Source organism: Trematomus bernacchii, unplaced genomic scaffold, assembly GCF_902827165.1.
Source record: "Trematomus bernacchii unplaced genomic scaffold, fTreBer1.1, whole genome shotgun sequence".
Lineage (NCBI taxonomy): Eukaryota > Metazoa > Chordata > Actinopteri > Perciformes > Nototheniidae > Trematomus > Trematomus bernacchii.
In genome coordinates, this window is record NW_022987671.1 from 790,531 (window position 1) to 806,862 (window position 16,332).

The window sequence follows — 16,332 nt, forward strand, 5'->3', positions numbered from 1 at the left end:
GCCCCTTCTCGGCCTCTGCGTGGCCCCCGGGCCGTCTGCCCGAGTGCCTCCTCCGGACCCCCTCAACCTGGAAGTTTTGGACTTTGTGTTTTTTAGGGACGTCTGGGATCCGTCCCTTGGGGGAGAGGTTATGTTATGATCCGTATTAGTTTTCCCTGTTTTATTTTGTCCGTCAAGATCTGTCTTTGGTTTCCTGTTTTATTTTGAAAAGTGTTCACCCCCCGTCTTGTCTGTTGCTTCCTGTCTCTGTGTTCCCTCCTGTTTGATTACCTGATTGTGTTCACCTTGTGCCCCAGTGTTTTCTCTTTTCTCTGTCTTGTTCGTGTGATTAGTCTTGTGTGCATTTAAGTTCTGTTTTTTGTTTCAGTCTTTGTGAGAGTCTTGATGTTGTTGGACGGATTTTGTTTAGAGGTAATGGTTTGCCTTGCCTTGTTTTACTTTGTTTGCCTGGCCTTTTCCACAAATAAAGGAGTTTGATTTCAACCAACGGGTTTACTGCATTTTGGTCCGATGTACCTTGCCCTCAAGCCGTGACAGTATGACTGTGTATGAATGGGTGAATACTGATATGTAAAGAGCATTGATAGAATAGATAGGGATGAAACCCTCTTTAATGGTCACACATGCAGAGCACACAGCACACACAGTGACATTTGTTATCTGCATTTAACCCATCCTAGTACCAGGAGTCCAGCACCAGGAGCAGTGGGCAGTTATTGTACAGCGCCCGGGGAGCAATGGGAGTGGGGGGGTGTCCGGTGCCTTGCTCAAGGGCACAACGGCAGGGCAGAAGGTGAACTGGGACCTCTCCAAGTAGCAGTCCACACTCCATATTTAGGTCTGGTCGGGGACTTGAACCGGCGACCCTACAGCTCACAGTCCAAGCCCCTACTGACTGAGCCACTGCCGGACAAGGGCTTATATCTAAAATATGTAGTCTGTTCAATTAAAACAAATCTGAACACATGAGGCTGTATTTCCCCTTGTTCTGTTTATTAAGGGAAGGATTTTATACTTTTTTAATCTATAAATCATCCCACTGTAGCTGAACTTCAGACTGTGATGTCAGCAGTGGGTGTGGGTGTGGTTTGCAGCATGAAGTCTGTATTTAAGGAGGTGTTGTTGCAGACTAACTTCACTTCCTCAGCTCAGCAGCAGACCAGCTCCTCCCTCCATCACCAACTATGGCCAGCAAACATGCCCACAATGGTAAGTGAATAAACTTTATTGTTAATGATGATTGCAGCTTATCTAAATACATATTTATAGATGGATAGGTAGCTTGACATATGTTATAATAATGAACAGATCATAACAGTACAGTAAAAGAGAAAGGGAAAAAGTTAATAAAATAATTATATTTAATATTAATTAATTTTGAGATCCTGGGTTACACACTCCCAATTTTGGGGATTCAACATTATTTTTAGCTGATTTTATTATATTTTCACAAGGCTACATGAACGTTTGTGTGGGATCATGTCTTTACGCAAGGCAAGTCTGTTTATAAAGCATGTTTCAACACAAGGCAATTCAAAGTGCTTTACAAAAATGAAAAACATTAAGAGCATCAAAAGTCTATGTAATGTAATCACATTATAAAATGACATATAAAACATTGAAAAGCAAAGAGAATAAAATAAATATAAAACACATTTATATATAAAATACATGAATCAAAGAGTGCAGTGTAAGATGTGAATAGTTCAATTAAAAGCAGCAGCAAAAAGAAAAGTCTTCAGCCTGGATTTACAAGTAGTGAGAGTTGCAGCGGATCTGCAGGTTTCTGGGAGTTTGTTCCAGATGTTTGGAGCATTTTTGTCAAAAGGGTTTTCTCATTAAAATAAACGTACAGCTAGAGGCCACTGCTGCACCATTTCAGTTCAGGTTGTAGACAGGCTGTTAAGAAGTCAAACATCCAGGCAAGAGCACTGTTTAGTTTGATTGTAGTTTCCAGTTCAAAAGCAAACATGTATGATTGTTCTTCATGCTGCCTCTCTCTTGCTCCGGTAAAAAAAAACAATGTCTATTCCTGGTGCACCTAACATTTACATACCCACTACCTTTATCACTTAACCTGCTATTCAACTAACACATGCTTGATCTGGTGCTCAGTGCTCATAGTGTCTACAAAAATAACTAAACTAAATAATAATAATGAATTAACATTTTATGACATGTACACATTTGTATAGCCATCTTAGTTGCACCATGTTATAAATACCTGGAGCTAAATATATATATATTTTTTTTTTTTTTTCAGACCTCCCATCAGAATCAAACACATACAATAACGATGTACTCCGGATTGTGATGGTGGGGAAGACCGGAGTTGGGAAGAGCGCCACAGGAAACACCATTCTGGGAGAAAAGCACTTTGAATCAGAGTTCTCTCCTGAATCTCTGACTGTAGACTGTGTGAAGGCCATTGGTGAGGTGGAGGGACAAAAGGTTGCTGTTATTGACACTCCGGGTATGTTTGACACCAGAACTGATGAAGAGAAGACCAGAAAAGATGTTGTTCAGAGCATTCATTTTGCTTCTCCTGGACCCCATGTCTTCCTGGTCGTCATCAAACTGGGCAGATTCACAGATGAAGAAAAGCAGACAGTGCAAATGATTCAGGAAATCTTTGGAGAGCAAGCAGACAGATACAGCATGGTCCTCTTTACCCACGGTGATCTGCTCAAAGGAACACCTATCGAAGAGTTTTTGAAGGGTAGCAAAGATCTGACGGAACTTGTGGCTAGATGTAACGGGCAGTACCACGTCTTCAATAATGAGGTGGAGGATCGTTCTCAGGTCAGAGAGCTGCTCGACAAGATCAGAAATATAACAGAGAAGAACGGAGGAAGCCATTACACCACTGAAATGTTCCAGGAGGTAGAGAGGGCCATAGAAGAGAAGAAACAGAGAATCCTTAAAGAGGGAGAAGAGGAAACGCGCAAAGAGGAAGAGGAAATGGAGAAGAAAATATCGGAAAAGTATGAGCCACAAATGAAGGAAGCAGAGGCAGACAATGAGAAGTTGAATAACTTAAATGAAATCCGCAAAAGGGAAATTGAGGAGGAAAGCAGGACAAGTAAAAAAGAGCAGGAGGAGAGAGCCAGACAGGAAGCTGAGAACAGCCCTAAAATGATGATAGACTATTTTGTAGGGATGATTCAAAACGTTTTCAGTAAACTAAATCGCTTTCAGTAAACTAAAACGTGCCGCACGACTCGATACTCAACATGTGCCACATAAATAGAAATAAGATGGGATAATCAAGGGTGTGAATCATTTCAGTCAATCATTGAATAAGAAGTTGAATAAAATCCTATCACATGTATGTAAAAACTGTGGGAAAGAAAAGGAAGCTGAAAAATGATGTTCAAGGTTCAAGGTTCAAGGTTCTTTATTGTCAATCTGACATAGCTACAGAGTAATTATGCAGTTGAAAATCTTATGTCACAGGCTTCTCCAACAATGCAACATAATAACATAATAACAATAAGAGCAAGAGCAATACAAAAATAGTAATAGTTATAAAAATGAAATAAAGTTATGATGTGGAATAGTGCAGTATGAGTCTATATACAAGTTATTGGAATGATATATATATATTAGGTATTAGATACATACTACTGAGTAGCAGTTGAATGTTTGATGTTGTTTCAACAGTTCAAATTGTTGTTCAACTGTATGCTGTAACTGGATCAGTGACACACCATTAAAACACAGCAGCAGACCGCTGAAGGGGCAGCACAACTGTAAACTATCAATTAATGTAGGATCTGTAACTTAATTAATATCCATGAAGTATCTGTCTGTTGTCTTAAAAATAAATTCCATTTGTGCATTCTAGTTCATTTCTGTGTTTCTTTATTGTCACTTTTGAAATGTGTGAATATTGATTGTATAGGCCTTTTTTTTACATTTAAAACATTCCTATATAGTCTGTAAAACACCAGATATGTAGAAAATTAAAAAATGACATATTTAACAAAGGCTACACTTGTTCTGTTTAAGGCAGGGGATTTTTCATAGATTTCAGTTGATGAAGCGTCGCACTGTAGCTTAACGTAAAACATCAATAAACTGTGATGTCAGCAGTGGTAAAGGTGCGGTTTGTTGCATGAAGTCTGTATTTGAGGAGCAAATATGCCAGAAATGTTACAGTAGGTCAATAAATCATATTTCTAGTGTTGAGTGTAATTTAACTAATTGCATATTTAAATAAAGATATGTAGCTTTTCAAAGTTCATAATGAACAGATAGTAACAGCGTAGTGACGGGAAAGAGAAAACGTTAAATGTTTCTACAATCTCCAGCAGTCTTGTGATCTTCGATGATAAACTCCTCAACGATCTGTTTAACAAGATCAGAAATAAAACAGAGAAGAAGGAAGAAACTGAAATGTCCCAGAGGGCGGATGGTGAAAAAAGAAATGGAGGATGAGCTCACATTTAATATCTGAGTATGACAAATAAATGTGCCAACCTCTGAATGAGAGTTTAGGCCTTTTCTTTAGGGACAACATTCAAATCCCTACAATGTAAATGATTAGGTTACAGTGGAAAGACTTGATTTAACCCCTGCATTCTGGTCACATGTTGCCCCCTTTGGTACTGCTCGGGTCAAATTGAGCCGAGACATGATAGCGGACAACAACAACAAAAAATACAGAATTGACTAACATAGGTTAGTAGTATTCTCATTCTAAACAATAAATACAGTATGTATGATTATTGTTTGTAAATACACTCTCCTAGGTGAGGGCTATTTTGCTGCTCGGAGTATCATGGCCACATATTAAGAGATGCTGATCAACAGAGACTATCAGACATCAGAATGAGAAACCTTTATTAGTCCCACAGCGGGGACATTTACAGTGTTCCAGCAGAAGTTGAATAGCAGGTCAAATAAAAAAGTAAAGCACACGTTAGTGATGAAATACAAATAAAGATAAATAAGTACACAACCAAGGTTACAAATTGGTAGTATGTAAAACTAAGTGACATTAATGGCATTGAAGTATTGTGAACTTAACAGAATATAAGTTGGGGCATTTATTAAAATTAGTATCTTTTTTTACATTAAAGTGATTATTGTGCATACAAATTGCAGATAGGGTTTATGTTGCACATTGCAGGTTAACTGCAGAGATTATTGCAAAAAGTGGAAGAACCATTGCAAATGGTGCGGTTTTCGGCGTGTATGGTTCACTAATAAGTTAAAAAGTGTTTTTACAAAATAATAGTGCAAAGTAGGATAAATACAAATATTAAAAAGCAGAAACTACTCAGCGGTGAGTAGGAGAGCTGTAAAAAGGCAGCAACTTGAGCGGCACCAATTATATGGGACTTTCAAGGGTAAGAATCATTTCAGTCAAGCATTGAATAAGAGGTACAATAAAATCATATCACATGAATGGAAAACCTAGCGGGGAAATAAATGGCAGTAAAAATATAGAGATGGTCCATTTAAATGTATGTATATTTAATCCAATGCCGATATGTGTCTGTAGTATATTTCTATATTCCTGTATGGTTAGTGAGACTGTATATTGTAAAGTACTCAATTTATTCAATATTTTAGTTATATTGTATATTATGTAGATACTGAAGTAATATATGTCCTTTCCATTGTGAATATTTAGATACTTGCCGCTTATATTTGTGTCTTATTGTATCTTTTAAATATGTTTAACTCGTGTAATGCTATTCAACACTGCTGCTGTGATTTAAATAATATCTCAATTTGGGACAAATAAAGCATTGAATGTGTGAATGCTGACTTAAATATGTAAAGCACATTGAGGGCTCTCAAAGACTGGAAAAGCCCTATATAAATGCAGTCCACTTAAAATGGTCACTCTTGAAATGCGTGAATATTCATTGTATCTTAAACTTAAAATATATAGTTTGTTAAATAAAAAAAGCCAGGGGAGGATTTTATACTTCTTAATCTATGAATCATCCCACTGGAGCTGAACTTCAGACGGTGATGTCAGCAGTGTGTGGGTGTGGTTTGCTGCATGAAGTCTGTATTTAAGGAGGTGTTGTTGCAGACTAACTTCACTTCTTCAGCTCAGCAGCAGACCAGCTCCTCCCTCCATCACCAACTATGGCCAGCAGATTTGCCCAAAATGGTAAGTGAATAAACTTTATTGTTAATGATGATTGTAAGGTTTCAATTTAAATATATATTAATGGTTAAACACACATCATGTACTAGTCCAACGGAGACATCAAGTCATCAAGTCAAATTCCTCGTACGTGTCAACCTACCTGGTAATAAGCCTGATTCTGATTCTGAGATCAACTCTGCCATAGAGGGAAACACTTACAAGCCAATCATTTAGATTTTAAATATGCAATATATGAACCCGTTAGTGAGTGGAGAGGGAAGTATTTTTATTTTTAAAGAATTACAATGTTTTTTTGTTTTTTTTCTTTACTTTATGAAATGGTCAAATGATCATCGAATGTTTTTTTAATATGCATTGAAACACTAATTCATGGGTTTCCAAACCTTCTTCACTGAGGGCCACATACAGAAAAACATACTCAGGGCTGGGCCCCTCACTAGAGGTGAGATAATTTGACTCATGAGTTAAGTTATAAGTTAGCAAAATCAATCAAATTAATTATTCTTGATATTTGAATATGCATTTTTTTTTAAAACAGCCGACATCACAGCTCTCATAGGGTGTCACTTATTTAGTTAGCAGCTCATCCTTAAAATAGATTTGTTTCTACGTGTTGCTATGCAGGAAAACGTTAGCCTTGCCAAAGACAGAACGCAGGTTGTTATTTGTTTGCAGGTGTTTGTTAAACAAGAAACGTGATGCTGCTGCTCTGGCTATGATAACTGTGAACATTTATGAGTATTAGCACCATGCATATGTAAACAGGGACAAACTCCGTCAAAAGTCTGTAGCTTAAAGCCTCACGTCACACCCAGGAGAAAATCGCTCATCATTTCCTTTATTAAAACCAGTCTAATCAGTATAGGCTCTGTCAGCATTAAAAGCCTGTTTTATTTCTCTATTCACATCATCTGCAATAATTCCAACAACATCAAAACACTTTTTTCTCGAATCAATGCAAAAACGTAGTGATGGCAGTTTGACACTGGAGCTTCGATACGTGCTTCAAACCCTGGTTTTCCTATTCCATAGAAGCAGTGCATCGAAGCTTGCTTCAAATCACGTGACATATGACGTCCGAAGCAGCAACTGCTTAGTTTCCTGAATGAATCAACTCACTGTTTCGCCGTCCAATCAGGTGATTCAATGCACTGCCCCGTCTCGATTCTGACAGTGACAGGTTGAAACTAGGGCTGTGCAATTAATCGTATTTTAATCGCAATTACGATTTTGGCCTGCCACAATTAAGAAAACAACATAATCGAAAAAAACAATTATTTTGCTTTGCTAGGTTGTGACAGTGCACCGCAACATATTTGATCAAATTAATTTTGGTCTCATTTATTTGTATTTATCATATTTATATATGTTTAGTAGCTTGGGGAAGTGCGCTCCAAAATATGTGTTGAACTTGTTTATTGGTATTTATTATTTTGAGATTATGTATTTATTTAAATGTGTTATTTATTTAATTAATTTTTGTATTGGTTTTTCAGTTGAATGATACGTTCAGGGTAATCAACAGTTAAAAAGATACTGTTCAAATTATTATTTGTATTTGTTTTAAAGTTCAATAAATGGATGTTTTCAAAGTCAATGAATAATCGTATTTAATAATCGTGATATCAATTATTGACCCAAATAATCGTGATTATGATTTTTGCCATAATCGCACAGCCCTAGTTGAAACAGTTTCGAATTTGAGCGCTTCAACACGTTATAACCGCTCTAAACAATGCGCAATGTGTGGGTTGTTGTCGTAGTTTGCGTTGTTGCTGTTGAGTTGTTGTTGGTATTGAATTTGTATTGGATCATTATAGAGCAAGCCAGGAAGAAAGATAGGTCGTTCTGGCTCTGGAAACACTTCAAAATATGGAGAAGTTGTGAACAAATAGACAATCAGTATTAAAAAAAAGTTCAACAGTTTAAAGCAGGGGTATTCAACTAAAATTCAACGAGGTCCAGTTAGAGAAAATGTCCCCATGCAAAGGTCCGGAACATCAAAATATCTAACTTGCTTTATGAATTAGTGTGATATATATTGAAGTAGCCTGTAGCTTTATCAACGTCTGCATGTCATCAACAACTGACTGCCAATCAGATAAAGAAAGTACAATTCATAAACAACAATATTTATTGTCAATTAACATTGAACTATACAGATATACAGTAAATACTGTGGATATGTGTAATGTTCCTCTCGGGCTGCATTTAAAAATAAAATAGAGAAATAAATAAAATAGCTTTGTTAACCGTTTCACATCATGACTTAACAGTTTCAGACGATTATAGAACATATCAGTCTTTACACATCATAACAATTGAACAGTTTTAAAGTTTCTCTTTCTTTCCCTCTTATATTGCAGTCCCTCACTCACTTTTCTTTAATTCAGTGCGAGAATTGAGCTTGAGCTTGTCCTGCCAGGTGTTTAAATCTGGGCTGAAATGGTGTCAGGGCCATTCTCATACACACATGCAGGTGCTCATTGGTTAGCCTCGGTTAGCCTGCCCTGGAACGATATTTAGTTTTCATTTTGATCCTGGTGGACTGATCATACTGGGCTCTGAGACTGCTTATTTTTTGTGACCTCAGTTCTGACTTGAGAGGGAATGTTTGGTCAAACACTTTGTGTTTTGTCTCATAGTGGCGTTTTGGCACTTTTAATCAGGGTTGGGAGGGTTACTTTGTAAATGTAATCGGTTACTGAATACATGGCTCTGAAAGTAATCCGAATACAGTTAGAGTTACGTGTCTTAAAAAAGTAACGTATTCAGATTACTTTTAGAATACTTTTGGAATACTTTATTTTTCTATAACAGATGGGTATGTTTTGGTGAACAGGAGACACTTATTTTACTGTTTTAATGGCTTATCAAGAGCACAACTCAAACACAACATCTTTGGGTCATTCTGGACAGCTCCCTCTCATCTGCACCCCACATAAAAAACATCACCAGGACTGCATTATTTGTACTCTCTTAAACCTTTCCTTAGAATATGTTATGAATTGTCAGGTGTCCTTGGGTGCTTTGAAAGGCGCCCCTAAATAGAATGAATTACTATTATTATTTATTATCTGAAACGACGTAATAACTTTTCAAACTGTTTCCAGTCACTTGCCCCATGCATTCAGCAGCAGCAGGCCATTCACTTTGATTTGATCCCGTTATGAAATGTCATCATTTCGACAATAAAGAAATGCTACATAAACGTTATCTTGCACATTTTATCGAACCATCTCCGTTTCTATATATTTTAAAAGAGATCTCTCTCTCTGATCTGCGTGCGGGGGCGGGGCCTCACAGACATGCTGCAGCGCTGTGCAGTGTGCACACAGTTCTGCTGGTAATGAATATTACATTTTATGAGGAAACTTTTCCACCAATAATTCCAAAAAGTATTCCAAAATGTATTCACATTCACCGCTTCTCTCCCTGTATCGCTAATGATTCTCTTCACTCACTTTCCTCTGCCGCTCTCTCGTCTCTTCTTCTGTGTTTCTCTCCCTGTATCGCTCACTCGTCTCTTTCGCCCCCTGTCGGCGGCGGTTAAAATAGAATCGCCCCGTCAAAATTGAAATCCCCTAATGTATTGATTATAGGCCCGGGTCCGTATAGGTCGGCGTCTGGGTCCGGATCCGGACCGCGGTCCGCCTGTTGCCGACCCCTGGTTTAAAGGATAGACCGCCCAGTGGATAGAGCCAGCGGCCTGAATGCGGCGACATCCTCAAATCCTGGAATGGATGAATTTTTAATCATTGCCCGCTTTTCAACTTTATAACTGATAAAAGGCCAAAAAAATGCCTTTAGTAAAATACAAAATAAAATAAGAATAATGTAGGCTACCTCAATAAAGATCAATACAAATATTTGAGTGTTCCCCATCCGACATAATCACCCCCTGCCATAATTACACAAGCACACTCAACCAATGCCACATTTTCCAGCACTCTCTTCTCAATAACCCAATACACACAATTATCAATCTTGAATTGCAAATAGAACATGATATTCAGTCTTAGTGTGTGTGTGCATTGAATATTTTTCAAGGCAAAGATACGTTAAACCCACTGCATGTTTATGCGAGGTGAAATCCGAAAACAATTAAAAAAAATTAAATAATACATTATTCCGAGTGTGCTTGCATTTCTCTTTGAAAGTCATCACATAACGGCATTGTAATACACGTTTCGGCTGCATTAAATATGACATATCTGCCGTAGTTAACTCTATTTATAGAGCCCTGATGACAAGACTTCTAGACAAACAGGAACTGCCGCCAAAACTGAAAACTTGATGTGGATCTTAAATATATAAGCAATTAAACAACATCTTACATTTCTTTTTACACAATACGTCTCCTTGCAGTATCAACACTACGGTGCACAGCTGATAGAAAGGGACATCTACTGGTTAAAGCACGTTATTGCATTTTATAATTGTATTATTAGATATTAATAGGATCCCTATAAAGTATATTCTTTACTCGTCGTTATTCTCTACTAATAGTTAATTAAAGACTGTATATAATGACTATTTTGCACATCCCATTCAAGATTTCAAGATTTTCTAAGGTTTATTGACATTAAAAACGGTATATAATGACTATTTTGCACATCCCTTTCAAGATTTCAAGATTTTCTAAGGTTTATTGACATATCATATTATACACAACTACTGTGTAGTTATGCAATGAATGAAAAACTTGGGTCGCAGGTTCCTCAACAGTGCATTACAAGACATCTATCAATATGTGTACCTCCACCATTACATTGTCATATTCTGCACATTTCTTATACTATCTACATACATCTTATAAGAGTATAATACATATGTATAATATCAGTTAAAATAAGTGCTTAAACATAGTTAACATTGCAGGAAAGCAATATATTAGACGTTAAGTAATTTGTCAGGCTTAATATTTATCTGTAGATACAAATTTCACTGTGTGTGCTGTGTGCTCTGCATGTGTGACCATCAGAGGGTTTCATCCCTCCATATTCATCTTCTATACCCCCAAAGCTTTTTTCTTATTCAAAAGAAGACCTTAAGCTAAAGTATTATTTCATGTTTAAATAAAGCCTAATTAGTTTGTCTGTTTTGCACATCCTCCTATCAATATCTTTGTACATCCGGCACTAAACTGTTTTATTCTAGATATCATTTACAGTATCTTCTTGATATTTTCTATTCTATATTTCTATCATTGACCTTCTACTTTCCTCCTATTTTGTATATACTCTTAATATTTAAATGTTTTCATCAAATATAACACATTCAAAAGTGCTTTACAAAAATGAAAGACATTAAGAAAAAGGCATTATAAACAGTCATTAAAAAGCAACACAATCTACCTGCATTGCATTACTCTAAACGTGTAATCACGTGCTTTAACCAGTAGGAGGTGCGGGTTAAAAAGCTGTCAAGTTTACAGTGTTAACAAAATAAAATATACTGCTGTTTCTGATTTAGTTTACGACGGATATATTCTGTTATTGTTTTGATATTTGTAACACAAAAGCGATGGAAAAAACCCACAGCAACACAGAAAAGATGGTCTTAACATGACCCAGCGGTCTAGTAGTTAATAAAAAACAATAATTTCAAAACAAAATATTACTACTAACTTTATTGTGAAATTAAAACCGAACGGTAAAAGAATAGTTTCCGGTCTATTCTGAGCCCGATCTCTGTAGATAAATAAAGAACTACGACAGATGTGTAATGTTTAATTTAGCCAAACCATTCATTACAATGCATTCATGTGATGACTTTCAAAGAGTAAAGCAAGTATGATTTTATCTTTTACGAAACGTTTTTTTTTCATATGGAATGCAGTTGGAGGTCAACCAATCACAGAGCTTGAGAACTAATCACGGGGTTTGTCAAACAGAGCACATGGTGTAGTCCTAAACGATAGCTGGGGATTCTGGGTAGTGTAGTAATCCTAAACTCAGAAAAAATATTTGTTTCTCCGAATAGAAGGGGAAAAATACAAAAGCATTGCACATAATTTAAACCAATCAATGTTGTGTAATTAACAAGGATAATCTGGTGTTTTTGAGTTGATGAGTAGTGGAGATATCACTGTCAAATCAATCGACAGTAAGGGGAATACTTACTTCCGGGTGTACAATTCTCCGTTATCCAATGGGAATGGACGCTCACATTGCCTTTAAGAGCCGGACACAAACGAATGCCGTGCTTCCATGAGCGTCAAATCCCGCCGCATTGACATTGCAATCAGTTGAAAGCTATTTGCGTCCCTTTATGAAGCTGAAGGAGCCTCGGCGCGTCCCAACTGCACGCCTCGGGACCCTGACCAAGCGTCGCTCCTGGACGTTTATGGAGTGAGAGTGTGTTGGCTTCCCACTGTCAAAGTTGCCCATTGTTGTTATTAACTTAAAGGTGGGGTAGTTAAGTTTGAGAAACCGGCTCGAGATACACTTTTTGTTATATTCCATGGATTGCTCTTAACATCCCGATAGCAATGAATATCTGAAGTGCTTTGACAAAAAATCCATACAAAAATTTCATCTGTGGAAGCCGTAGTACTGTAAAAAGTACGACCAATCATCTGAGCCGGCCCGGCTAAAATAACTGGATGGCCTACCTGCCTGTCAGCCTTCCATCTGTGCACAAACTTATCTCGTGCCCTCATTGGTCATGTGCGCGTTCGTGTGTGTTGAAGGAGGGGCTCTGTAAGGAAGTGGCAGATTTCTTCCGGCTGTGTATTTTCAAATTCTAGCGCACTCGAGCTGGTTTCTCCAAAATTACCTACCCTAAGTACCCTAAGATATAAGTACTAAAAGCTCTTAAAATATATGTTGTATTTTTTCCCATCAGAATCGAACATAAACAATAACGATGTTCTCCGGATTGTGATGGTGGGGAAGACCGGAGCTGGGAAGAGCGCCACAGGAAACACCATTCTTGGAAAAAAGCACTTTGAATCAAAGTTCTGTGCTGAATCTCTGACTAAAGCCTGTGCTAAGGCCTTTGGTGAAGTGGATGGACAGAGAGTTGCTGTCATTGACACTCCGGGTCTGTTTGACACCAGGTTTGATGCAGAGGCGACCAAAGGCAGTATTAACCAGAGCATTAATTATGCTTCTCCTGGACCTCATGTCTTCCTGGTCATCATCAAACTGGGCAGATTCACAAATGAAGGAATAAAAACTGTGCAGAAGATTCAGGAAATCTTTGGAGAAGATGCAGACAGATACAGCATGGTCCTCTTTACCCACGGTGATCAGCTCAAAGGGAAACCTATTGAAGAGTTCTTGAAGAAAAGTAAAGGTCTGCAGGAACTTCTGGGGAAATGTCACGGCCAGTACCACGTCTTCAATAATGAGGTGGAGGATCGTTCTCAGGTCAGAGAGCTGCTCGACAAGATCAGAAACATAGCAGAGAAGAACGGAGGAAGCCATTACACCAATGAAATGTTCCAGGAGGCAGAGAGGGAGCTAGAAGAGGCAAAACAGAGAATCCTTAAAGAGAGAGAAGAGGAAATACGCAAACGGCTAGAGGCAATGGAAAAGAGATTAGAGAAACAGAACGAGGATAGAATGAAGGATTTCAGAGATGATAAGGAGAGGTTGTATAAGATGATGGAAGATCGCAATAGGGAGGAAAGAGAGGAAAGAATGAGAATTAGAGAAGATGAGAAAGAAAAGGCCAGAATGAAAGCTGAGAAGAAAAAGAAATCATCTTGTAAAGTATCATAGATTTATTTTTAAAAGAATAACTAACATGTCAGCTGGTTTGTATGAGAGAGCGTCTGACCTTCTGCTGCTGGACTGCAGCAGATCTACCAAACCTTTGACTGTCTGATTCTTTGCACATCTTTATCGTCACTTTTTGGATTTTCTTGTTTAGAGTGATTTAAAGTAATATTGGTTAATCAAGGTGTGTTAATAACGTTGTGGATGTCTCAGATATTCAAGTAAGAAAAAGTTAGTGTGTTTAAGTGGTTTCTAACTAATTGGTATTAACTGAATTATATGTGTTGTCATGTTTTATTTGGTCACACATAAGACTACATACAACCCTTGATAACGGACTGGAAGATGTAAAAAAGATATGAGAATAAATGATGACCTTTGAGTGAAGTCGTAATTCAGAAGGAATATTTGTCACATTGTAACGAGAATATAGAATAAAGGCATAAATTATAAACCATGTATATTTGTGAACCATTTCTCAAAATAATACCATCCCACCCATTCGGATTGGGAGAACCTAAAACTACTGCACGTCGTCCTCTTCTGCTTTTAGGTAAGACTGCACAACTGCCACTCACTCACACTTAGTTAGGGCCACACCTCATTACAGACACTATAATCTGGATCACTTTAGCAAATGTAGTAAATTGTATGCCGTAAAACAGCTAGTTCATTAAACCAGGTTCACCAGAAGTTAGTAGAAGTCAGACCTTGCTGATCCAGCTTGATCCAAGCCTGGGGGTACAATTACAAAGACTCAAAAGCTCCTGATAGGTCAATTAGTAGGTGTGATTATTAGCCAGAAATAAACTCACGTCATGAAACATAAACATGTCATGTTGCTAACAGACTAAAAGCAACAAGTCAAAGCTGCCTTCACTCTGTACATGGGATGGTGGCAAAACTTGGTTTGCAGTTATCTAAAGGAACCATGAACATGCAGGAAGACTGGATATTCAAGAAGAGTCTGGTTAATAAAACTAATTATGAAATCATTGATAATGTCAGTGTGTTTGTATTTCAAGTGTTTTGTATTTCTTTAAGGGATGATATTATTTCCTGTGCCAAATACCTGACGGGCCAGATTCTGATTATGTGGTGAGGAGATTCATCATCGGATCATTCATCAGATCAGTTTATTTTCTAAGGAAGTGAAACACAAAAGGTGTTGCTACAGAAGTGTATGGCACAGAAAGGAGTTCAGCTGGACCAGAAATAATGTCCTGTTAGATCTGCTGAAGGAACCCTTGACTATTCTCTTTATTATACAAATAAAGATAGTGTCATTTAGATGTATTAACAAATGAAATTACAAAAAGGTTGCAGTTGTTTCAGGTCTTGAATAATGCCAAGAAACCTTGTTCATATTCTTTTCTTAACAACATTACATGTTACTTGTTAGACGCTTTTATCCAAAGTGACTTACATACTCAATACTGTGGGCAATCCCCACAGGAGCACTTTGGGGTGACAGGGACACAACGACATGCTGACTGCAGTGGGGTTTGAACCTGTGCTCCCCTGATCCGAACACCAACTAGTCCACTGCGCCACAACCGCAACATCATTCTTATGTGTTAACTTCGGCAGAGTTTAGAGATCAACATCTTGGTGGAATATTATAGATATGTATTTCCAATCAGAGCTTCCATGCTTGTTGGCATCCTCTCCACAAGACATCATTGCTGCTGTTATCTTGTGCCACCATTGATGCAAATATTCCACCAACTATTGATTCCTAAACTCACCTCAAGTTAAAAGATAAGTATTTTAATGTTTAAAATTGAATATGACAATGTTTTCTATGCATCATTTTGTGATGTTGACCAGTTGTCTTTCTCTGACAAACAAACGGTCTAAATTACAATATTTTTATTTGGAATTGGGGAGAAATGTTGTCAGAAGTTTATAGATTACATTTATTTTAATACATTTCTTCATCAAATGAATAATAAAAAGTAAAACCAGATAAACTAATTATGTTGTAGGGGTTTCTCTTTAGTATTGTGTGTATATACAAATATATCCATTTATGTTCTTACATATATTAGAATATGAATACTGTACAATAGACTCTAGTGACAAAACATTTGGAGTTAAATTACAATTATCTGTTTCTTTCCTTTTGTGAACAATTGAGTTATTTGTTTGCATTGCTGTTGTTTACATTTAATTTGATTTGGTTTATTTGTTTATTCAAGTTGTTGTTATTTTGATATTGACGCTTTAACTGTCTCTGCTTGTGGTGTAAACAAACCTGATTGTCCTTAAAGTATAATACCTTAGTTTTAGGTGCTTGCCACATGAGGACGATAACGGTAAAGGACCGCAATCGTTATCAAAAAAGTCTTCCGTCCACACGCAACAGGCACCAGAAATGTGTCCGTTCACACGAGACCGCTCGAAAGCGCTGGAGACGCTGTAGTACATAAGCCAGGCCTGGCTTATGTAAGTGGCTTATGTAAGTGGCTT

At 37.4% G+C, this 16,332-nt stretch overlaps 1 protein-coding gene across 1 annotated transcript in view; it reads left to right on the forward strand.

The window, feature by feature from the left end:
• Positions 1–1,159: 1,159 nt before the first annotated feature.
• The window catches only part of LOC117487470 (GTPase IMAP family member 9-like), a 406,332-nt gene continuing 391,159 nt past the window's right edge, over positions 1,160–16,332 (forward strand). Inside the window, exon 1 of the mRNA XM_034136092.1 lies at positions 1,160–1,209. Coding sequence (XP_033991983.1) covers positions 1,185–1,209 — 25 coding nt within the window. The 5' untranslated portion in view covers positions 1,160–1,184. The remainder of the gene's footprint in view (positions 1,210–16,332) is intronic.